This window comes from Nyctereutes procyonoides, unplaced genomic scaffold, assembly GCF_905146905.1.
Source record: "Nyctereutes procyonoides isolate TBG_1078 unplaced genomic scaffold, NYPRO_anot_genome, whole genome shotgun sequence".
NCBI lineage: Eukaryota > Metazoa > Chordata > Mammalia > Carnivora > Canidae > Nyctereutes > Nyctereutes procyonoides.
This window is the reverse complement of record NW_026575155.1, coordinates 13,407,462-13,431,964: the sequence shown is the minus strand read 5'-3', so window position 1 is coordinate 13,431,964 and position 24,503 is coordinate 13,407,462. Positions and strand designations below refer to the sequence as shown.

Sequence of the window (24,503 nt, the reverse complement as noted above, 5' to 3'; positions counted from 1 at the left end):
GAAAGTAAAGGACTGGTAGTTGTGGAAATAATATTAAAAAAAAGAGAATAAAGTTGGACAAATCATATACTAGCTACATTCAATGAGATCGATACATAGCTCAATAGAACATACTGGATGGTCTAGAGATATGTCCACACATTTATGATATATGGATTTGCAAGAGAGTCCATAATATTCCAAAGCTAAAAGAAAGTCTTTTTTGACAAACAACACTGAAACTACTTAATGAATGGAACACACAAAAATTAATATCAACTCCTACCTCATACCTTATACCTTATGAATATTTTATTTGCATAAATTATAGACTGGGCTATAAAAATCCAAAACTATGAAGTCTCTAAAAGGACACATAGAAGAATTCATCATTTGGAGGGTAGGCAAAGCTTTCTTAGGATATAGAAAGCACTAAAAGTCAAAGGCAAATACATCATTAAGAAACTAAAAGGCAACTACAAACTAAAAGAAATCATTTTACACATTCAAACACACACAGCTATACTACGTGCTATATATATATATATATATATATATATATATATATATATATATATATGTCTAACACACATTATATGTACTTAATATACCTGAAAAATATATTTGGCCATTAGAAAATAGCTGGATCTGGTAAATGCTTATATCAGCATACAGAACTCCTACAAGTCAATTAAAAGGTAGTCTAACATAACAATGGACAAAAGATTTGAGTAGATATTTCATAAAAGGAGATACACAAACGGCCAATAAGCACATAAAGACATTACTTCTGTGATACTCCTGCCAAAAATCCATAATTTGCATCTAATTATGTGGAAATAGAAGGAAAAAACCAGTTTGAGCAACTAGCTATGGAATAATTATTCGAGATGTCAAAGTCAGGAAATACAAAAGACTTGAAAGAATGATCCAGATTGAAGGAAACTAAAGAAACATGACATGTAAATGGGATGTGTGATACTGGTTGGGCTGGGGGAAATAGCTGTGAGGGACAGGATCAATCAGCTGGCAGACTTCCAATATGGACTTCAGCTTAGGTGATGGTACTGTTCCCATGTTACATTTCTTAATTTCCCTGACTGTGTTAAGGCGATGGTGGTATAGAGAGCACACATTCTATGACTACATGCTTTTGAAGCTCAATAACTGGCAAACTAGGTCATGGTAAAGGAAATCAGGAAAGTGACTGCCTCTGATGGGAGAGGATTGATTGAAAGGAGCCCTAGGAATGTTGCAGGGTAATGACATGCCTTACATCGTGCTCACTTGAGTGATTATGCAGTGTACATATTTAACAAACTCATTCTGTTAGTACACTTAAGATCTGTACATTTCACTGTATGTAAATTTTACCTACAAAAAAAGGTATAACTGGGATCCCTGGGTGGCGCAGCGGTTTGGTGCCTGCCTTTGGCCCAGGGCGCGATCCTGGAGATCCGGGATCGAATCCCACGTCGGGCTCCTGGTGCATGGAGCCTGCTTCTCCCTCTGCCTGTGTCTCTGCCTCTCTTTCTCTCTCTGTGACTATCATAAATAAATTTAAAAAAAAAAAGGTATAACTGAGGAAAACTTTCTGAAATCGATTTTTAAAAAGACAAATTTTCAATGTGTAGTGTAAAAATCAGTGCAAAGAAATTTACAGAGCTCAGCACATCCTGAATAAAAGGTGAATCATAAGATTAAATAAAATAACATCCCTAAGCATCGACAGCCAATTATGTACAAAGAATAACAATCACTATGATGTCCAACTTCTTTGGAAATAAAGGCAGAGCACATTGAAGCAGTGTCTGCAGGGTCCTAAGCACAAAGGCACAGGTTTTTCACTTCAATATTATGAAGTCCTTTTTTTTTCATCTTTCATATTAAAGCAAGATGCTTGCAATCCATGAACACTGGGATATGTCACTTATGATTGTGGTGGGGGGGAACTCCAGTCACCCAGGAGTTGGAATGGAGTTGACACTCAGGAATTTGCAAGAGGAAGGATGATAGAGGGTTCGGCGCAGCACCCCCATCAGGAGAACCCTACACGGCTGGCCTCGTTGGCTACAGAAGTAGGCTTCCAGGTTTTCCAGTAGGCTGTTGAGGATGAGAAATTATTCAGGACTACTTGGAAGTGTTAACAGTTATCTTTCTGTGATGGCACTGCAAGCTAGCTTCAGGTGTACTCCCTCCATTTGTTTTGCTTTCCAATTTGTCAGCAATGCATTTGTGATTACTACCATACAGTATGAGGGAAATGGTCCATATATGTGATAGAAAAACAATGGAGTATAAAAATTTTATCTTTATTGAAAATATTGGAAGTTCCTATGGAAAATTCCCTAAGACCTAGGTCTTACCTAGATCCTACTTTGCCTGGGACAGTCTGAGGTTGCGCCTGTCTCCTAGCATAATTACTCCTAGTATCTGTTTCATTCTCAAAAGTGTCGCAGGTTGGATGATAAATTATACAGCCACCAACTTAAGATATTTGCAAAGATACTTAATACACACTGGAGGGGTCAAACTTTGTTTGGCTTTTACCCATTCTCAGAGCTTTCATGGACATTTACCTGGACTTACCATTTATCACTAAAACTATAAAGGATGATTTCTTTTTTTATTTAAATTCGATTAGCCAGTATACAGTACATCATTAGTTTCAGATGTAGAGTTCAATAATTAAAGGATGATTTCTTAGGAGAAAATGAATAAGGTGAGATAATCAATCCCTGAGTCTTTCCTTTATTCCCTGGTGAGCAAGCCCTAATTATCTCAGAAGTGGAAAGCCAATGTGACCATTTAGAAGGGTGAATTTCCTCTGTGTCTATAACTTCTGGTGGGGACATGACAGTCCCGGATTATAGACTTGTTGGTAGCTGATGTTGTATAACATGAGCATCTGGGTTGCATGATTGTTCTTCTTATGCCAACCAGGAAATATATAAGTAATTTATTAAAGCTTGCTAATGCTGTATTTGCCTATTTTGAAAATAAAATCTTGTTCTGCTTGGAATTTAGCTTTACCACTAAAACCAGACTTTCTTTGTACAGTTTAATCACCACCACATCTACCTCCTAATCGTTAAATAATGGACTTGGAAGTTGTTTAATTATTTGTATGTGCCACTTCCTTCCATAATTTGTCTTCCCGCAGATGGAACTCCCAAAATTATTTCTGCCTTTAGTGAAAAAGTGGTGAGTCCAGCAGAACCAGTTTCCCTCATGTGCAATGTGAAGGGAACTCCATTACCCACCATCACGTGGACCCTGGACGATGACCCGATCCTCAAGGGTGGCAGTCACCGCATCAGCCAGATGATCACGTCAGAGGGAAACGTGGTCAGCTACCTGAACATCTCCAGCTCTCAGGTCCGGGATGGGGGAGTCTACCGCTGTACTGCCAACAACTCGGCGGGAGTCGTCCTGTACCAGGCTCGAATAAACGTAAGAGGTGCTTGTCAAATCAGCTCCTCAAAAAAACACACATAACTCATGTAGTGGAGAAGAAGGTTTCTGCATGCACCGAGCTGAGTCTTGGAATGCCAAAACAGATTAACTGTTGCTTCCCATTCCCTGCCCTTTCCTTCTGACTCCAGAATGGCCCTGATTGGGTTAATGTGAAAAATGGCATTTTGGTTTCTTTAGTCAGCTTGTTCTCCTTGTCACTCTGAGATTTGTCCACTTGATCTGTCCTTTCCCGGTTTATGCTCTGCATGCTCTCTCCTTCCTCCTCTTCTTCTGTTCTTCCACATTCATGGTAAGCCTTCATGTACATGGTATTTTAACTTACATTCATAGTGCAACATGGCATAACCTCCATCTTCATAACCTATTTTACAGAGAGTTTAAAAACTGAATTGCTACCACTGTTTTTCCCAAAAACAGCATGATGGTTCAGTGCAGACTAGTTACTTTTTGTTGATTAAATTGCCTCTTATCTTGTAATTCAAAATGTTCTAATAGAAGTAGTTGGTAATGAAAGTATTTAAAACACTCATTCAATTCATTTGAAAGTAATGAAGCTAAAAGAAAAAAAAGAACGTCTTAGTAGAAAAATCCAAATGCAGAAAAAATTGTTTAATTGAAAATGATGTTTTTACATGAAAATAATCTACATTTTTTTTTAACTCAAGGAAAAGTGTACCCATTTCCACACATGAGATGTACCGTTAAATTATTTTCAAGAGTTTCTTTGTGTCTCTCTAGGGCCTGCAAGCATTCGACCAATGAAAAATATCACAGCAATAGCAGGACGGGACACGTACATCCACTGTCGTGTGATTGGCTATCCGTATTACTCCATCAAATGGTACAAGAACTCTAATCTGCTTCCTTTCAACCATCGCCAAGTGGCATTTGAGAACAATGGCACTCTAAAACTCTCGGATGTGCAAAAGGAAGTGGATGAGGGCGAGTACACGTGCAATGTGCTGGTTCAACCACAGCTCTCCACCAGCCAGAGTGTCCACGTGACAGTCAAAGGTAAGGCTGCTCTTCCTATCCTCAGGCAGCTTGCCATTACTCAGCTCTTTCACCAGAGCCACATATAGGAGGGAGGGGGGGGGGACCTAAGAAGCTGCATATCTTCAGTAGGACAGCTACAAAGACAAGAATGATAGAGCACGTCAGGTGTTCTGACCCCTTTACTCCTGCATCTGCACAAGACCTGTGATTGATGTAATTTTCTCTTCATATGCATATCTGGTTTGGTTCTCCAGAGGATATGCGTTGTCAGTATCACCATAGAAAAAATAGACATCACTGGCTTGGTTACCTAGTTGTCGGGCACATCATTTTAAAACACATACAGATGTTCTTCCACTTGTGATGGGGAAATGTCCCAATAAACTCACTGTAAGTTATATATACAGTAAGTCAAAAATGTAATATATCTCCCTTAACAAACATCGTAGCTTAGTCTAGCGTACCTGAAATATGCTCAGAATATTTAACATTAGTCTACAGTTGGGCAAAACCATCCAATGAAAATCCAACTGTATAACAAAGTGTTGAGTAGATCATGTAATTTATTGAATACTGTACTGAAAATGAAGAACAGGGAGGTTGTATGGGTTAAGAATTGTTGTCATTTTTGAGTGTTTACCTTTCTGACCACTGGCTGACTGGGAGCTGTGGTTCATTCGCTGTTGCTGCCCGGCATCCTGACAGAGTATTTACTGCATATCATCAGTTCTGGGGGAAAAGCAAGATCTAAAATCCAAAGTACAGTTTCTACAGAGTGCACACATCTTCCACACCATCATGAAGTGGAAAAAATAGAAGCTAATGCATTCTAATTTGGGCACCATCTGAATCTTTCTTTCCCTAAAAACCCCTAAAGTAAGTTCCTTTAGAATCCAACCAGAAGAGATTTTCTGTAATGGATAAGGGCTTCAAACAATCTTCTCATCTTGAATAGTTGAATAGGTCAAAACAATATAGGAATTGTATGATTAAAGGAACCCACAGAAAAATTTCTTGACTTTTAAGTGATTCTTTACATCATGGAATCTAACCATCAGGATGAACTTTAGGGGTCATGCAGCTCAACCACAATTTCCTTATCAGTAAAAACTAGTAATATGACAAGATCCACCCCAGGACACACAGCTTTGTAGTGGAAGACCCTTATGAGAAGGTATCTCTTCTGTCCCCCAAGTCAGTTTCTTGAGCTGAATATAAAATGAAAATTTTCAATTATGTAGGTAATCTACATGAAGCAGGTCATGAAAATAATTCTAAAATATTATGAAACAATTTCAAAATTATGTAGCAATAGCCTTCTGCATGCTAAGCTGTCTGGGCTGTCCCTACATACCAATAATTGTCTTTTAATGTCATGTGTGCAAAGTTGCATAGGTTTTCCACGGTCTTCCCCAACCTTTTTCTCCCCACAAACTTCTTTAGTTTACCTTTTTAGGATGCATATAAAGACACACACACATGCATGCACACACACACATGCATGCATACATACAATCTATGTAATATGTATTATATGTCATATAACATGTATAATGTATTAGATACACTTGCACATAAATATTTTTGAATCTTTTAAAAACAGTTACATATCTTAAGAATTTTCTCAAATCATTAGAATTTCTAGGTAAATCAGATCATAATAGCTATATAAAAGTTCATTTTGTGGTTGTATTTATTTCTGTACCATTTATGAAGCATCTGTTTGATGCTAGGTTTTACTCTAGGCATTGAGGAAAAAGGATGAAGAAGGTAGACAAGCTCCTTTCCCTGTGGAGCTCTCCTTCCAATCAAGAGAGACAAACAGTAAACAAACAAAACAAGTGAATAAATCAGAAAATATTTTCTACTATTTAGTACTATGCAAAGATTTAAAACATGGTGGTATCTTAAAGATTAGCTGCACTGGAAAATTAGAAGCTGTATTAAAAAAATGTTTGTTACTCTGATACCTTAAAATTCATCAGTCTATAATGCCCTTAGAATGAATGTCATATCCATACCTTGTTTTGTAACAGGATAAGCTGATCATTTGGAAATTACTGGTTTGCTGAGTTACGTGGATCTTTAAAACATTGACAGAATTTATTGAGTAAAATCAAAGTATCACCATAGTCTCATCAGAAAAGTCTTTAAGCATTGGGAAGCTGAGAGGCTCATAACAACAGATACAAGTTTTACAAAATTCTACTTTTGTGCTTGAAAGTTTGAATTTCATAATTTGCAACAAACACAGTTGTGATCATAGGAGAGGAAGGTTTGTACCTTTTTTTTCCCTCCTAGGATGATGTCTGCCAGCTGCACAAGCCTGAATACCTATCGTTTTTAGGTAGCCATTGTTTCAAGATACAAGAGAATTCCATGAAAAGAGTGGCTAGTTAAGCTTGTAACTCAAACAAGTACACAGGTATTTTGCTTCAAGACAGCAAACAGAAGTGCTTTGGGCGATATTCCCATTTTGTTACACAGAGCATAGAACACTGAAAATGATGTGAACTCAGAGTTTAAGTTTTATTTAAAATTATTATTTTTATGGCTTCATCAAGTGTTTTTAAATGAAACTGTTTTTTAAAAAAAATTAGAATTGTGTGATGGTAAAAAAACACGGTGATGACTTGCACATTTTGGTATCACAGCCATGATTTCTGCTAAGGCCCCAGCAGTTTTACCCATTGTTATTTTTGTGTATCTATCCAGATGTCAAGCCCATGAGAAAGTAAATAATATCTCAGTGTTACAATGAAAATGGTTATCTTCTTACAAACCCCTGAAAATATTTTCACAAGCTCTTAAGGGTCTCAGACTACATTTAGAAAATATCTATTCCAGAGCTAAACATTTCTATTATTTCTAAGGTTTAACAATTTTGGATGATGTGTCAAATGAATTTCTCCATGCATTTCTCTTTATCTACTTGTAAGATGATTTCTTTCAGGAAAAGTTGCCAGAAGTTATGATTGTTAGGTAAATGGATACAAATATTTTAAATTTTATTAAAAAATGAATTCAAACAAAAATCATTTGAATTATTCACTTTTATTTTAAAAATCTTCTAGACCGGCATAAATCAGTGTATTAACCTTGATCCTTTTGATTTTAAGTGGCAGAAACCAACTCCAACTAGCTTACACCCAAAAGGAGAATTTATTGGCTCTTATAACCAAAGTATCCATCATTTTAGGGAACAATTTAATCAGATAGTTTTGTTTTCAAAACTTCTAAATGTGTATTCATTTTACATAGTAAAATGTACTCAATAAAGAAAGGCCCCCAAGCCGATCAGCATCTCAGAAAATAAATTCTATCCAAATAAACCAAATCCAGGGATGAGAAGACTCATGTTAGACTGTGGAAGCCAAGCAGAGACCACTGATAGAAAGTGTGAGGGAGGTGGCCTGGGGAGCTCACTTGGTGAAGCATCTGCCCTTGGCTCAGGTCATGATCTCAGGGTCCTGGGATCAAGCCCTGCATCAGGCTCCCTGCTCAGCGGGGCATCTGCATCTCCCTCTCCTTCTGCCCCTCCTCACCACTTGTGTTCTCTTTCTGTCTCAAATAAATAAAATCTCTAAAGGAAAAAAAAAAGAAAGAAAATGTGAAGGAAAGGGCCAGATGGAAGGAGGATGTCAGGTGAATCAACCAAATCAGACAGACAAGTAGAAAGCCCTCTAAATGCAAGATGACATTGAAACCGAGCAGATCCCTATGAAACCTACAATGACCAAAGGAGCAAAGCTAGAGACATCCCTGGAAGTCTCTAGCAGTAGCCTTCTAGGTGACAGGTTACATCTTTCCATGGAGCCCACCTTATGGGAATACCACACAATAACAAAAATTTGATTGGAAAGACTTTAACGGTGGGTTTGCCAAGAAGCCTGGAATTCTGAACTTGCTAAAAACTGTGTTCAGTTGGTGTTGATGAGATGTCTATAATTTTTTTCTGCAGATATCTGGGCAGAGGAGAGAGCATATCCTTTTGGAAAATCTTTGCTTCAAAAAATGTTTTAAAAGGAGCATTTTCTAGGAGTTCCTGGGTGGCTCAGAGGTTGAGCATCTGCCTTTGGCTCAGGGCATGATCCCGGAGTCCTGGGATTGAGTCCCACATCGGGCTCCCCACAGAGAGCCTGCTTCTCCCTCTGCCTGTGTCTCTGCCTCTCTCTCTGTGTCTCTCATGAATAAATAAATCATCTTTTTTTTTAAAGGAACATTTTCTAAACTAAATACAGTTGTTGGCTCTCAGTACTCCAGAGTATTCTATCTTACATTTATTTAATTTCATCTTTTCTGTGTTGACAGATGAAACTGTAGACACCTAAAGAGGAAATTGCAGGCTAAATGGGCAGCATTAACCCTGTGTTAGCATGTGTGGGACTTCCCAGGTGATAAAATTACAGTCTGGGTTCCTGTATATCACCTGACATCACCTTTTTATTTACTGATTCATCGGTCATAGTTCCCAGCTTTGCCCCCTAGCAAAGATAATCGAGTAATTCAGCTTAAGATACCACTTCCATTTCTTGCTTAAGATGACTTTTAACTTTTAACTTATACACCATGAATAATTTTAGCCTTTACTCAGATGTCGTTAGAAAGGTTGTAACCAGAATGACTTCTGAACATATACACTTGAATCTTAAAATGTTTTGAGATGAAATATGCAAATTAAGCCACACTCCGGTGGTCGGGATTGTAGTCTATCCATGCTTTTAAAAAATTAATAACCCTTACTGACTTCAATTATGATAAAGATTATGATAAGGGAAGAGATAAGAAATCAACTGAATTAGAGGAGAAGATGGATTTTTTTTTTCCTTTCTCTGCGAATCAGGGTGGGAAGGCAGTCTGTTCTTATAATATTTATTTTATTTTTTTTAATATTTATATAAATAGAGCTCGATTACTTTTCTTGTGAGACTGTGCAGTGAATATTTTATTTAGATAATTTCAGAAGAGTAAATACGATGGCTCATAAGTTGGCTTCCTTGGAAAGTGGACTCACTCGTTTACGTCAGTAATGGCACAAAGGGCGGGGGGACACCCTTTTCATCTCGTGACCAGGGGGTTCTCTGTTAACACTAAATGCTGCACCGTTTGTGTGTGAGTTTATATGTAAGTGTGTGTGAGTGTGTATATATTAGACTATATTTGGAAACAATTCTATTTTCCAGTTGTGTCTTTTTTGCTAATAGTCTTGGCCCTTTGCTTATTTTGTAGCATTGACTTAGGAAATTTGAAAAAAAAAAAAAACCTTCAAAGATCGATTTAAATACCCTGTTAATTATTGATAATGCCTAAACCTTAAGCAGTTCTGAGTTATATTAACCAATCAGAAGCACAATTGTGCTGCTTTCAAACCAGTTGAGAGAAATGAAAGTCAAAATCCTTTTTTTTTTTTTTTACTTCATTTCAATTTAACAAGCAGGGTTATATTTAACACATTTCAGAGCATTTTTCCCCTCATTTTAGGTGCCATATTGAACTTGAGTGGTGCCTAATTGAGTGTTTTAATTGCTAGGGACCAGCACTGCCAGGAAAGTTAATTGGCTGCTACATAAAAATGTCACCTTCTATTTATATTTATATAAAACTTTATAGTTTACAAACACTTTCATATGTGTGACCTTAATTAATGCTCACAGTGACTCTGCAATGTAGATAAAGGATAAACAGGAAAACAGAATTAAGAGCAAGCAGGAGGCTTGCTCAGAGATGTCCAGTAACGTATTCAGGATTCAAATACACATCTTTGGATCCCAATACCACCCTGTAGTGTGTTTTAGAAAAGCAGTCTGCATTGCAGTGGGAAGCCAGGAGGGAAGTCAGGAGAAATTAAGGCAAAGAACACAGGAAGCAGGCTGCTTAAAAAGTCAAGAAAAAAGGATTATGTAAAAAGAAAGGGTGTGAGGCTACTGAGAGCTTCATTTAAGAAAGGGAATGAGACCTAGTGACACTGATGAGAAGTAAAAGGGGAAATGGATTTGGAAAATGAGGGTCGGGGAGGACCCAGGACCACTTCAGAAGTCCTGGTCTGGGTGACGGAGAGCCTGAGACAGGGAACCTACGGTGTTAGTGGCTTGGATAAGGTGTATGGAAGGTAGGGTTTGGTTGAAAACATCAGGACCAGCGTTCTGGATCCAGACCATGAAAACTCTGAAATACAGACTTGGAGGGATCACATTAGTAGAGAGAGGCAGTCGACACTATAGGTAGTCAAGAGTGTCTGAGAAGCATCAAGCTTTCGGAATTATTTTTCATGAGTTTTTTAAATAAATGTTTGCCAGTAATGAGATGAGATGATGATGCTCGAAACACAGCAAGAGCGATCACAAACATTAGCTCCTTCATATTTCATTTCAGCACAGTACTTGTAGTGTTTTCCCTTCCTGATTTAACATGCAGCTTTCTCATGCCTGATCCCAAACCGAGGGAAGAATTAGGTGTCATTGGCAGCATTTCCGACTAAACCGTAGGGACCCTTTGTGTTCTGCTGCCTGACAGGGATGAGCCTCTGCACAATCTGACATGCAGATCCTGCCTCCAGTGTGGCTCTTTATCGAACGCTGCACCTGCTCTGTGACTGTGGCGGCCTGGCAGTGTGGCCGTGGCTGCAGCTGGGGAGGTGAACGCTGAATTAAAAATAGGGCTCCGCGCCCTTCTCTCAGTGAGCGGCCAGGAGCATTGCCTGCTAACGATACCATTCTTCAGGAGTTCCTGACAGCCGATGTCGCTTGGCCTGGGCAGAGACAGAGCTCTGTGCACAGAGACAACTCTGGCAGCGCCACCCAATCCCCCTTCCCGTTGCCGACTCTTGCTCCTTTGCTGTACCAGCTAGAGCACCACCAGCCTCCCCGCTGTTCCAACCAGGCCCAGAACCTCCCTCTGACGGGGATGATGTTCCTCTCTCTTGGTCCCTTACACCTGTTCCTGCAGTCACTGATAGTACTGTTTGTAGAAAACGTGGCGTTTCAAGCTAGTTTTCTCTTTCAAGTGCCACCTTAAAGTTGAGCGGTGTTTAACTTAGGGTCCTGTTTGCTGGGTCTTGTGTGGCCATGAACTGTAGTCACTCACAAAATGTTTGTATTGACTTTCAGCAACTACGTAGGGAAGGTATCGTTCCTATTATGAATAATATGGCAGGAAACAGATCTAGTAAAGGAATGTAGGGGAAGACGTTAAATGTGTAATCCTTTTGTGGGACTTTATGATTTCAACTGGGAATTTAGAGTCTCTAGGTTAATTTAATATTTAAATATTTAAATATTAAATATTTAAATATTTAATTTGCTATCCCAATGTGACAGAGGAAGGCTGATGAGATGGAGGACTTGCACCACCCTTGCTTGCTGAACTACCACCCTTCCTTGCTGATTGATGGGCCCAATGGCTGCATTTACTCCCCTGGCTGAGGATTCATACTCTTGCTCTCAAGTTCCTGCAAGAGAGAACTGCTTTGCTTTCATTAGGATGTCAGAATTGAGCTCCGACATCCACTTGAGTGTCTTCTTCAGATGGGTTTGTCCTGGAGGTAGAAGGCCTTGTAATTCCCCTCTAATTCTGGAAAATTAAGCTGGTACCTTTCTTCAAGGAAACCCTTCATTAATTTTTTTTTTTTAGAAAAAAATACCCCACATTATTTTTCTCTAGGTAGAGGAAAAGAAGATTGTGTATTGGATTTGTTTTGAAGTGAAAGAATGCTGGTTTTTATTCAATTAAAATTAAGATAGTAGGAGAAATCACATTTTGCAATACTTGTGCTTGTTAAACATGGGAACTCAAAGAGGGAAATAATTAAGTAGAGATGAGAAAAAAAGAATGACAAAAATTATTGCATATTGCACTTCTGCTGCCTGACCCATAATCAATCTCTTTGCAAATATGCACACTTGTGCACACACCCATGCACACACGCATAGATAAATACCCTCAGGGAGTGCTTAAGCAATAATGTTCTGATGATATTCTAAGTTAGAAAAAAAAAACCTTTTTTCAATGATCCAAAATCATACAGTAGGATCTTTTATGTAGATTGGCATATAACACAACTATACATGTTTGTGCACATGTGATATATGACATAAATGCTATTTGTGTATTTTACTTACATGTAACTGTAAAATACATGCATGGTTTAAAGTCATGTGTAAATAAATATTTATGTGTATTATATTCATATATAGATAGACATAAATGAATATATGAGAGATGCAACATAGCATGAATAGACGGTACAAAGATAGAGCCAGAGGGAATAAATGAATGTAGAGTTCACGTACATGAGACTACCATGTAATACTTGCCTTGCCCTAGACTGTACCTGATTTTTTCTAGACTCTGTCTGCACACAGTCTGTGCATATCCCACTCCAAGCTCTGAGCCCATCCTGATTCATGATCACCACACAGTTCTTCCTCTTGTTGGATGCAAATCTGCCTTCTCTAGCTATCCCCTTTCTCCCTGGTCACATTACTCCCTCCAGGGCAGCACTGTTCAACTCTCCTCTTTTTCCATTAAGCTCCCAAAGGAGTAGAACAGTGAGTCATTGCTTTCCAGCTAATCATCTCTCACATCCCTGGGAGAGAAGACAGGTGTGTCTGTCTCCTTTCAGAGAAACCCATCTTTCAAGACATTTTTTTTCTTTTTTTTTAATTTTTACTTAAATTCATTTTAATTAACATATAGTGTATTATTATTTCAGAGGTAGAGCTTAGTTATTCATCAGTTGCATGTTATTGAATCAAGTGCCTTCCTTCATGCCCAGCACCCAGTTACCCCATCTCCCCACCACACTCCTATCCAGTGGCCCTCAGTTTATTACCTAGAGTTCAGAGTCTCTTATGGTTTGCCTCCCTCTCTGTTTTCATCTTATTTTATTTTTCCTTTTCATCCCCTATGTTCATCTGTTTTGTTTCTTAAATTCTGCATCTGTGTGAAGTCATATGATAATTGTCTTCCTCTTATTGACTTATTTCCCTCAGCATGATACCCTCTATTTCTTCCCACATCTTTGCAAATGGAAAGATTTCATTCTTTCTTTTTTTTTAAATTTTCTTTTATTTATTTATGATACTCACACAGAGAGAGAGAGAGGCAGAGACACAGGCAGAGGGAGAAGCAGGCTCCATGCACCGGGAGCCCGACATGGGATTCGATCCCGGGTCTCCAGGATCGCGCCCTGGGCCAAAGGCAGGCGCCAAACCGCTGCACCACCCAAGGATCCCTGATTTCATTCTTTCTGATGGCTGAGTAATATTACATTATATAAATATACAACATCATCTTTATCCATTCATCTGTCAAGGGACATCTGGGCTCTTTCCACAGTTGGGCTATCGTGGACTTTGCTGCTGTGAACATTGGGGTGTATGTTCCTTCGAATCACTATGTTTGTATCCTTTGGATAAATACCTAATGGTGCATGGTAGATTTTTTTCCCCATTTCTTCAACTCTTGGTTTTCTGTAGCCTTTTGTTTTACAATGCTGAATGAATCCAATTTTTATTAGTGTATGTGTATGACTTTTGAAGCATGTCTAACACCTGTGTGTTTATTTTAATTAATCTTATGTCAAAAGTTATTTTAGATATTAGTTATATCGATAGTCCCATAGTTTCCATTTATTCTCTATTTCCTGTTCCCCACCTTTCTTCTGTACCAGATAGACTCATTCAAGGACTAATAGTTAGGTTTACAATATGTGTTTATACTAAATGGTCATCAATATATTTCTTATCATATTTCCACACACATGAGGTTCTTTGTCCTAATTATTCAATTCAGTCACAGAATTTGTTAATTTATTCAAGAAAGATCTAGTTGCTTGTTATGTGTATTAATCTAAGCATGGGGACAAAATATCCTGGTTCTACAGACCTGAGTTTTTCAAGGTGTCTAGGAATGATAACAACACCTGGAAGATTTCACTCCGCATCATTCACTCAAAGACTCAGAACATGATAGTGCTGAAACTCATCTAGTCTGAATCCTCACCATGAAGAAATTGAAAAAGTTGCAGAGAGTGCACAGTTGCATAGCTGGCCTGACTGCACGGACAGCAGTCTATGTAATCAGTTCTGCAAATTTATACTGATGTGAATATTGTGTGGATGGAATACAGAGGGACAAATACTATTTGTCTATTTTGGGCAATTAATGATATTGCTCCTTCATTACATCGCTAATTCAGTGCCCTGAAATTTATCAAACTAACTTAATTGACCTAGGGCTTAATTAAAATAGTGTAACTGCCTTTTTATACCTTTGTTTCACTATGACGTATTTCAGTATTTTTTTTTTAGAGGGAGGGAGAGAGAATCCCAAGCAGGCTCCATGCTCAGTGCAGAGGCTGGCGTGGTTGGGACTCCATCTCGCAAACCCTGAGATCATGACCTGAGCCAAAATCAAGAGTCAGATATTTAACTGACTGAGCCACCTAGGCACCCTGTATTTCAGCATTTTGCTCAAGAAATGCAACAACTTGAAGTCAGTTATAATAACCAAGCTTTTAAAGAAGGGTGACCTTTTCTGAGTCAGTGTCATGGAAAATACTTCTCAAGTAAATAACATGCTATTACTGACAATCCTTGTAAAAAAAGCTACTTGGAAAAATGAGCTAAGTTTTAAAATGAATGCCAGTGCTTTTACGAATCTTTCTTATCCCTGTCATGTAGCTTCACTGTCATCCCCGCTGGTTAGAGTCACATGGCTTTGCTTCCATCGCTATAAACACAAAGTAATTGAAGCCCATTTGGATGAGTCTTTTCTCCACCTGGATTAGCAAGACCTGAGCTATGTTTCATTTTCTTTTTTTTTTTTTACTCATTTTATTTAAATTCAATTAACCGGTATATAGTATATCATTAGTCTCAGATGTAGAGTTCAATAACTCATCGTTGCATATAACACCCAGTGTCAATCCATCACGTGCCCTCCTTAATGCCCATCACCCAGTTACTTCCTCCCCCTACCCCTCTCCCCTCGATCAATCCTCAGTTTGTTTCCTAGATTTAAGAGTCTCTTATGGTTTGTCTCCCTCTATGATATTGTAGGTTGCATTTTCTTGATGCCATGATGATTTAAATAGCTTTTCTTTTAAATATTAGAGATGCCAGTTAGTTTGGATATGTCAGAAGATGGCTCGGTTTTATACTAAGTGTTCTGTATAAACACATTATTGCGTGGGGGAAAGGGGAAAGTAACCTGGCATCCTCCTCAGTCCAAGGTGACTCTAATTGTTAAATGCAGAAATTCTCATGAATTCTCAAGTTGTTTATCATTCATTAAATGTTAAAGAAGTGATTCATTTCAGCATGATATGGCTATGGCCATGAATACCTTCCATGAAGAAACATCTCTCATGACTAGGGAGGAGAATCTCTTCTGGAAACCATCCAGGTCCTTACACCACAGCACTGGTTGACAACCATTGGTTGACAATAGCAGAAGTGACCCGTGCTTTTTGAAACTGCTTTTGAAGGAAATGCTGTCACCTTATCAGAGTTAGTTTTAGTGTTTTACCCCCACAAATTCTAAGCAACTTGTCTTTCCTCTTCTTTATGTGCAATTTGTAACTTTCCAGCTGATGGGAACAACAGTTCCTTTTTCTCTTCATTATAATTCTACATTGTGCCTTAGGATTTTTTTCTTCCTAAGAATGCTTTAATTGTATTTTCTCCCATGGGCTTAATTTGTAATTTTAAACAATTTGGAGAGAAAAAGTTATTTTTCTTACCTATCTACTTATGTTGTCATATTTATGGCTCTATGGATCTCACAATCTGATCATCCAAAACACTTTGTTTCAAAAATCACTATAGAAGAGATAGTTACTATTGTCTCTGATTTATTCCAAAGTTACACCATGTTTTATGTCAATTGAGTTACTCTGTTGGCTAGTATTCAGCTTAGGGACCTTATACTTTAGGCCTCCACCTGCTAGGAACCCTTTCTCTGGTGCAAGCAGGGTGTGTATATGCTTGTCACTCGTGCATATGTGTGTTATTATTTATATTTGTCATGCTCTCTTGTATTTCTGAATTGAGCCTTTTGGGAGTCCTTGAGCTCTGACTCCAATATTAGCACTGAATTCTTACTCCTTTAGTTCTGTTTGATGTATATTAGTGAGCTTATGAATATGCATAACCCCGTATGAAAGACAAAATTTCAGTTCTGGACACTGGCTGAACATGGGACACCTAAATAAGTACAAACTAACCAACCAACCAACAAATAAACACAGACTTTTTAAAGGTAATGAGCAGTAAATTTTTTTAAGATTTAATTATTTATTTTAGAGAGAGAGAGAGCATGAGCAAGGAGAAACAGAGCAAGAGAGAGAGAGAGAAAGAAAGAGAGAGAAGCAGATTCCCCGCTGGCCATGGAGCCCAATGTGGGGCTCATTCTCACAACCCCTGAGATCACGACTTGAGCTGAAACCAAGAGTTGGGTGCTCAACTGACTGAGCCACTCAGATGCCCCAGAATCTTAAAATTATACTTTCAAACAATTTTTTCCTTGCTTCTATCAATGACAATATTTCTATTCTGTAGGAGAATAGGAAGATATTGTCAATCAAATGCATAAGGGTCTTAATAAAGGAGAATCCAGCACACACAATGATTATCCTCTGGTCATAATCTGAAATTAGTAAAAACAACATGGATGGGTGGGTGGACGGATGGATGGATGGATGGTTGCTTGGTTGGAGAGATGGATGGTTGGATGGAGTATATATGGGCAGTTTTACAAATAGATTTGGTTTTGTTATTGACAGTAGATCAATTTTCACTTTCGGTGAAGCAAATTCTTGTAGGTTTTGTTCTCCAGGAAGCAAACTCTCTCTCTCTAAGAGAGAGTTTAGTGTATAAGGTGTTTATCAAGGAGTACTCCAACAATCAATGCTGTGGAAGGAAAGCAAAGAAGAGGGACTGGGCACAGGGAGGAGATGAGCTGTGGTACAGACTGGTGACAGACTTAGCATCCCTGCAGGGAGCTCTAGAGAAAGAAGAGTCCTTCAGAGCTGTTGCGTTGGGACAGAATTGCCCTCCTTGATCAGTCATTGGAGGTAGGTCAACCCAGAAAGAACATGTCCCTCGTGAAGTGGATCTCTGCAGCTGGAACAGTCTTCAGAGTGGGTGATAACTGAAGGGTACTACCTGACATCATTCCCAGACTCTGGGGCACACATCTTTTCTTGAAAAAGAATCTGAGCTACATGTCTCCATATGCATCAACTCCTACCACTTACATAGATGCCAAACAGCTAGAGATATGCATCTTAAACACTTTCCCTAAATTTTTTTTCCTTAAATTGCTCCCACTTTCTATAATGACATTAATTCAATATTTCAAATAAGAAATGGAAAGAGGGGCACCTGGGTGGCTCAGTTGGATGGACATCTGTCTGCCTTCAGCTCAGGTCATGATCTTGGGTTCTGGGATCTAGTCATGTGTCTGGCTCTCTGCTCAGTGGGGAGCCATCTTCTTCCTCTCCCTCTGCCCTTCCCTCCATGCTCTCACTCTCTCTATAAGTAAATTAGTAAAATCTTTTTTAAATAGAGAAATGAAAAGGATCACAGTGTATGATGGTCACCTAACTGAAGTAGACTTTTGTCATCAAAACGATTTGTAAGCCAGAGAACCTCTTTAGTTCTTTGATTCCTGTGATTAATTTATTCAGGTAATATCTGTGCATTTACTGTTAATGGGCTGGAATTAGTAGGAGAACTTACAGATAAATAACTACTTCATAGCAGCAGGTAGTAGATGTCTTGAAAAGGAAGCAGCACAGGATGAGAAATATTTCAGCTCACTGTGAGAGAGCAGTGGGTAGATGAATAAGGAAAGCACTGATTTCAACATAATACCATCAAAGAAATATGTGTGCATGAGATCTTTTAGAAATAGAGATGATGACATCTACCATTCTGCTAGTGAGGTGGGATGGGAAGTCTGGAGTCAAGAAACAGTTTCCTTTTTCAAGAGAAACTGAGTTGAGTCTCAAAAGAGCCTGAAGAGGTCTACAAAGTAGCTAACCTATGAGTTGAGTGTTCACGCCACAAGATGGTAGGGGTGGGAATGAGGTCCAGATGGGGAAGAGGCAGTAATAGGGGAAGGGTAGAGTTCCTTACATTCAGAGTCAATAAGACTGAAACAAAGAATCCCCAGCGGAGGCAAGCAGGATGAGTCAGTATAGAGACAGGCTTCAGATCTTGCGGTGTTTGTTACCTCTGCTTGCTTTCACCACCTGAAGTGGTGAAATAATGGAATCAGAGGGACGTGAGCAGAGGGACATACAGCTGTGTTTCAAGACATTAATCTTGTTGAAGTACGTACATAAGATGGATTGGAATGCAGAAAGATGAAAAAAATAGGAAGCTTCATTAGGTGCAATTGAAAAAGTTTTAATAAAAGGTGGTGGTTGTGTGTTTGGAAGAAAAGGAGCCAGAGCAGGAGATATTGAGAAATGAAGTAGAAGAGACATAGCAGCCCACTGCTAGTGGCTGGAGAGAAGACAAATGCACGACTAGCAAGGCTTTTATTTTTTCTGAGCTTCTTGCAGCGAGGAGGTTTTTAGACAGAAAGAGAATGTGAAAGATGAAGCTTAGATTAATGGAAAACCGGGTATGTTTGGTTGGGGATTTGAGATGCTTACAGGACATCAAGATGAAGAGAGTAGCAGACAACTAAACAAGCAGGCATGAAGCTTGAGAAGGAGTTTTTGGTTGATTGGTAGATTGGGGAATCAGTGGCATGGAGCTGACATCGGAGTGGAGGGGTAGGTAGTCATCAGGAAAATAGGAACAAAGGCCAGGATGGGGCATCAAGAAATGAGGTTTCTACCAGCATAGAATCAGTAGGGGGCACATGGCTGAACTACTTACTTCAGGTTTTTAACCTCCTTTCTGGTTTGTTGTATGAATTTTTCCAATGAATGAGGCACCCACCCTCACATCATTTTGCCGTGGGATCTGTGAACTCATAAACTTTTATAAAACACTCATCTGTTTATAAACACCCATAAGAGGCAGAGGTTGTGGCAACATTTATTATTCCTGAGGATATATTACTGGTTCATTTAATTAGCTTAAAAATAATTTCAAATTATATTTACCATACCAATAATTGAATAAACCTAATTCTAATTCTATACAGATGTATCTGTCTCTCTTGCCTCATGCTTGTCCTTCTCCAGCAGACACAGGATTAGGACCAGCAACGTAATTCATGGTGATTCAGGAGCTGCTCTGGCTAAGAAGATCAAGCTCACATAGCAGTTCTCAACTGGCCCAGATGGCCATGCCTAAATAAGCAAGGCTAGGTCTAACTTTATCTACCCAACTCACCCTGCCAGTAGGAGGAGAGATGGCTCAGTGGGACTTCAAGTTAGAAGTCCTGAGCTCTTACACTAATCAGACTATGAAACAGAGCCTCACCTTTGTCCTTATCATCTTGTTATTATTATGTCCTGGATATATTTCCCTTTCTACTCACAAATTGAGGCTTGTCTAATGTTCAGAGTATAAACACAAGTTCATTGTCACCTCTAAAAGGTATTTTCAAAACCTGTTATGCGGTTAAGATGTACAAGGCACTATTCTTTCCACTAATTGTGGGAAGTATAGGTAGACTCAATACATCTTCTGCCTCTTTGGTCACTCTATGTAAGGAAATAGGCATGTGCACAGACTGCTATACTCATACCCACATGCCATCCATCCTGTGATACTTTCCACTGTACAATCTTGAACAGCAGTCTCTTGAAATGGGTAGAAGAGAGTTTAATCATGTGATAACAGAGTAGAGAACTATACAGCATAGGGCTAGTAATTGACAATGTTGGAATCTAAAGCATGTTGCAAAGTAGCAGAATTGGACAAATAACTGGTCTTATGGGTGGAGAGACAGATGAATGATGTGCTCAACTCACAAGCCACACATGCTCATCAGCCTGATGATTTTAGAGCACAGCTTCCATTTCAGTGGACAGAATAGGGCTGTAAGCCTGTGAGGGTCCTGGGTATATCTAGCGGAGGACAGGCACCGAAGATGCATGTGTAATTGGAACTGAACTCTGAGAAATCAGCCATGGGATTTTCATTCTCATAATGGATAGTATTTACAGATGCAATTTTTGGAGACTTTGGGAAGCAGGCAAGATATAAAACAGGAAAACTTCTTGAAGGATAAAAAGAGAGAGCTTGTTGGATGGAATGGGGAAGGGGAATTGGGAAGATGAGAATACCCATTGCTGTAACCCAGAAGACTGGCTTGAGGCCGGCTCCTTGAGCAGTCTGAGATCAGGAGCTATCAACCTGAGGACTGTGTGGAGCCCCAAGGCATTGAAATACTATCAGAGAAGAGATGACAAATGTGGAGTTAATGAAATTATATATGGTGGTACAAACACAGCCAACATTCATGTAATGTATTTGTGTGTGTCAACATCCATGTAATGTATTTGACTTTTCCCAGTGGGCCCTGGAACAAAAAAAAGGGGGGGGGGGTAGAAAGAGGAAAGAGAGCAATGCAAACTGAGCATCTTCTGTGCACCCCTAGGCCCTATGCCTGAGTGTTATGTGAAGCCCCCACCAACGCTCATTAATTATATTCCTTGTCATCACCTTATGCAGGAAGAAATCAAATTGCGGACTTAGAGAAAGTGGATGAGGTAAACACTGCAAATTACCCAAGTTTGGCTGACACCCAACCCATGTTTCTTTTCTATGTCATACTTCCCCCTGGGAAGAAAAGAAGCTCCTTTTTTTTCCCCTGTGAAGAAGAATATACAATTAATTCTTGAGAGACAACGCATAGAAATGTATTACCCTGAGTTAACATTCTTGTTAAGGGTTTAGAAAGAGATACAGTAGAAACTAACGTTTGGCTGCATTCATAGTTCCCAACTGCCTAGGAGAGAGGAGCCCCACAGGCAAAGGGAAATGAAATCAGCGAACCTGGTCATTAGTGACATTTAGCAGATATTTACATGCTTCATGTAGGAAGGTTAAGTCCCAACCTGTTGTAGGTCACATTCCAGATTTCTGCTCCTGTGATATTACAAGCCTTCACTGTCAACAAGATTCAGAGGATTTACCTTAAGAGGTGTACTAATGAACCATATAAAGCGAGCAGTGTGACTTTACCAAAGTTTTTACAAGCGTTTTTTGAATCACTTGGTCTACTTTTTGCCTTCAATTCTAGAAGTTATGAATGTAAAATATACAATTTGGGGACCTTTAAGAAAATTTAAGGGGCACGTAGGGTGGCTCAGTGGTTTAAGCATCTGCCTTCCGCTCAGGTCATGATCTCAAGGTTCTGGGTTCCACCCCCATATAGGGTTTCTTGCTCAGCAGGGAGTCTCCCTCTGCCCTTCCCTCTTGCTCCTGCTCTCTGTCCCTCTCAAATAAACTAATTAATTAAATATTTTAAAAAAGAAAATATAATCAATGTATACACCAGACATGTGTTTATGGCTAAAGTGCTGGATAGATAGTGAGATGAAAAGTGATATAATCCACAAATCTGTCTGATGGTTTAATCTCCATTTTAAAAGGCGCATCCTGATGTAATGTGGCAAGAAAAACAACAAATAACAAACTTGATTCTGACATTATCCTGGGAAAAATGACTTTTCCTTCTAACTGAATCCTCTTTTTTTAATCATGGAAATCTTTAATTATTTTGGATAGGTTTTTTTTCCTTAAATATATTTTAAAATATTTTATTATTTTTCCTTTATAGTGACACCCCTCAATGTTTTATGTTACTAATATTAAATTACATTTCTGCATGATATATAGCCATTAAAAGAGTTTCATAGATTTTATGGTCATATGTGGAATAAAAGAAACTGGGCAGAGGACCGTAGGGGAAGGGAAGGAACACTGAATGGGAAGTCATCAGAGAAGGAGAAAAACCATGAGACTCTTAACTCTAGGAAACAAACTGACGATTGGTGGAGGGGAGGTGGGTGGGGAGATGGGGTCACTGGGTGATGGTCGTGAAGGAGGACAGTTGATGCAATGAGCACTAGGTGTTACATGCAACTAAGAAATTATTAAACACTACATTTGACATGAATGATGTACTATATGTTGCCTAGTTGAAATTAAATAAGAGAAATTCCACACTGGAATTAAAAGTGGATTTACACATGAAAATTGCAATAATATAGTATTCTATATTTGCTCATATATTTACTCTCACCAGAGAACCGCATACTTTCACATGGCCTTGTGTTATAGCCTAGTGTCCTTTCATTTCAACTTGAAATAGTTCCTTTAGCATCTCTTATAGGGCAGCTCCAGTGGTGAACTCCCTCTGTTTTGTTTTTCTATGAAAATCTGTCTCTTCTTAATTTTTGAATTACAGTTTTGCTGGGTGCAGCATTCTTGACTGGCTGCATTTTCTTCTATTAACTTTTTTTAAAAAAGATTTTATTTATTTATTTATTTATTTATTTATTTATTTATTTATTTATTTATGAGAGAGAGAGAACAAAAGCAAGGGAGCAGCAAAAGGAGAGGGAAAAGTTGAGTAGGGAGCCAGATGCAACATGGGGCTGGATCCCAGGACCTTGAGATCATGACCTGAGCCAAAGGCAGATGCTTAACTGACTCAGCTATGGAGCCTGCTTAAGATTCTCTCTCTTCCCCTTCCCATAATTTACGTGCACCCACTAAATAAATAAATAAATAATCAATCAATCAATCAATCAATCCTTGGTAGCTACTTCTTGTTTCTGTTCTTGAAAGTAACATGCACCTGATCTCCCTATTCTAGAACTTTATTTCACTCTAAAAGTAGACAGTTTTATAATTAATAATCAGTCTACATCCTACATATCGTGTTCTTATTAAATAGATTTAGAATATGCTATGTCTTTCTTTCTTGAGCTGGGAAATAGAAAGTATGTCCTTATATTTGTCTTCTACCTATTATAACTGGTAGAAATGGAGTCCTTTCCCTTGCCAATTCATCTTTCAACTTAACTGTTTTGTTTTTTCCTCACCTTAAAGGCTCATAAAATAAAGCCAACACTAAGCAATGGATTCGTTGCTTGCAAGTGTCCTTGGAAGTTCCTGAACTCCCTGCTAACTCGTTCACACCTCACAGAAACCCCTTTCCTCTACCAATAAGGAAATGGAGGCACAGAGGGGAGTTAAAGACTTTAGTTAGTAGCATAGCTGGACTTAACCCAGGTAGTCTGGATCTGAAGTTCTTATCTTAAAAGAAATATGATTTACAATTCAGATAGCCAGTAAGTTCCTAGGTTTGTCTGAGGAGACTGACAATAAGTTTTGATAAGTAAGGAACCAAACAAGAAGAAATTTAGTTACTTTTTTATTTTTAAAAGGATAGTTTATTCAGTGTTAATAATATGTATACCAGTAGTAAACATTTATGCCATTTGGGGCAACATTTAGAGAAACCCAAGCACTTTGCTACAAATTGTCACTTTCCCTGCCTAATATCAACTATGAATAACCACGGCCTAATCCAACCTGATCTTTTCTACCAGCACCGGGTAGCACCACAACCCAAGATCTTTTTCTCCCATTGTCAGATCAATGCACTGCAGATTCAAAGCTCTAAGTTTACATGGAGAATTGCTGTCAGCAGTTTTGACATTGAATGCACTGGCACCTTAAACTTTTTTTTTGTTGGTTGGCTTGTTGGTTTCTTTGGTAAGACCTGACTTGAGCCATCTATTCACTAGTCCTTCTATCTGGCTGTATTCGCAATTCTGTGTCCTAGCTCCTAGGCTTTTGAAAGCATATAGTAGTAGTAATAATAATATTAAATAGCAGAATAGCCACAGCTCTGCTCTGTTGACATCTGCTGCTGCCTATGACTGTGTATGAAAGCTCCACTGGGCATAGACTGATATATTATGTTCATTGCTGTGTGCCTAGCACACACAGTGTCATCAAGATCATACCAGGAGCTCAATGAATGGTTTCCATTCAGATCTCAGGTCGATCACTTACATCTCCCCCAAGTTGATAATTGAAATGTACTTACAATTGATACAGTGA

At 38.7% G+C, this 24,503-nt stretch overlaps 1 protein-coding gene across 1 annotated transcript in view; it reads left to right on the top strand.

Moving 5' to 3' along the window:
- Window positions 1-24,503, top strand: part of DSCAM (DS cell adhesion molecule) — a 621,576-nt gene that overhangs the window by 330,821 nt on the left and 266,252 nt on the right. The window contains exons 6-7 of the mRNA XM_055313369.1: window positions 3,143-3,439; window positions 4,195-4,470. Coding sequence (XP_055169344.1) covers window positions 3,143-3,439; window positions 4,195-4,470 — 573 coding nt within the window. The remainder of the gene's footprint in view (window positions 1-3,142; window positions 3,440-4,194; window positions 4,471-24,503) is intronic.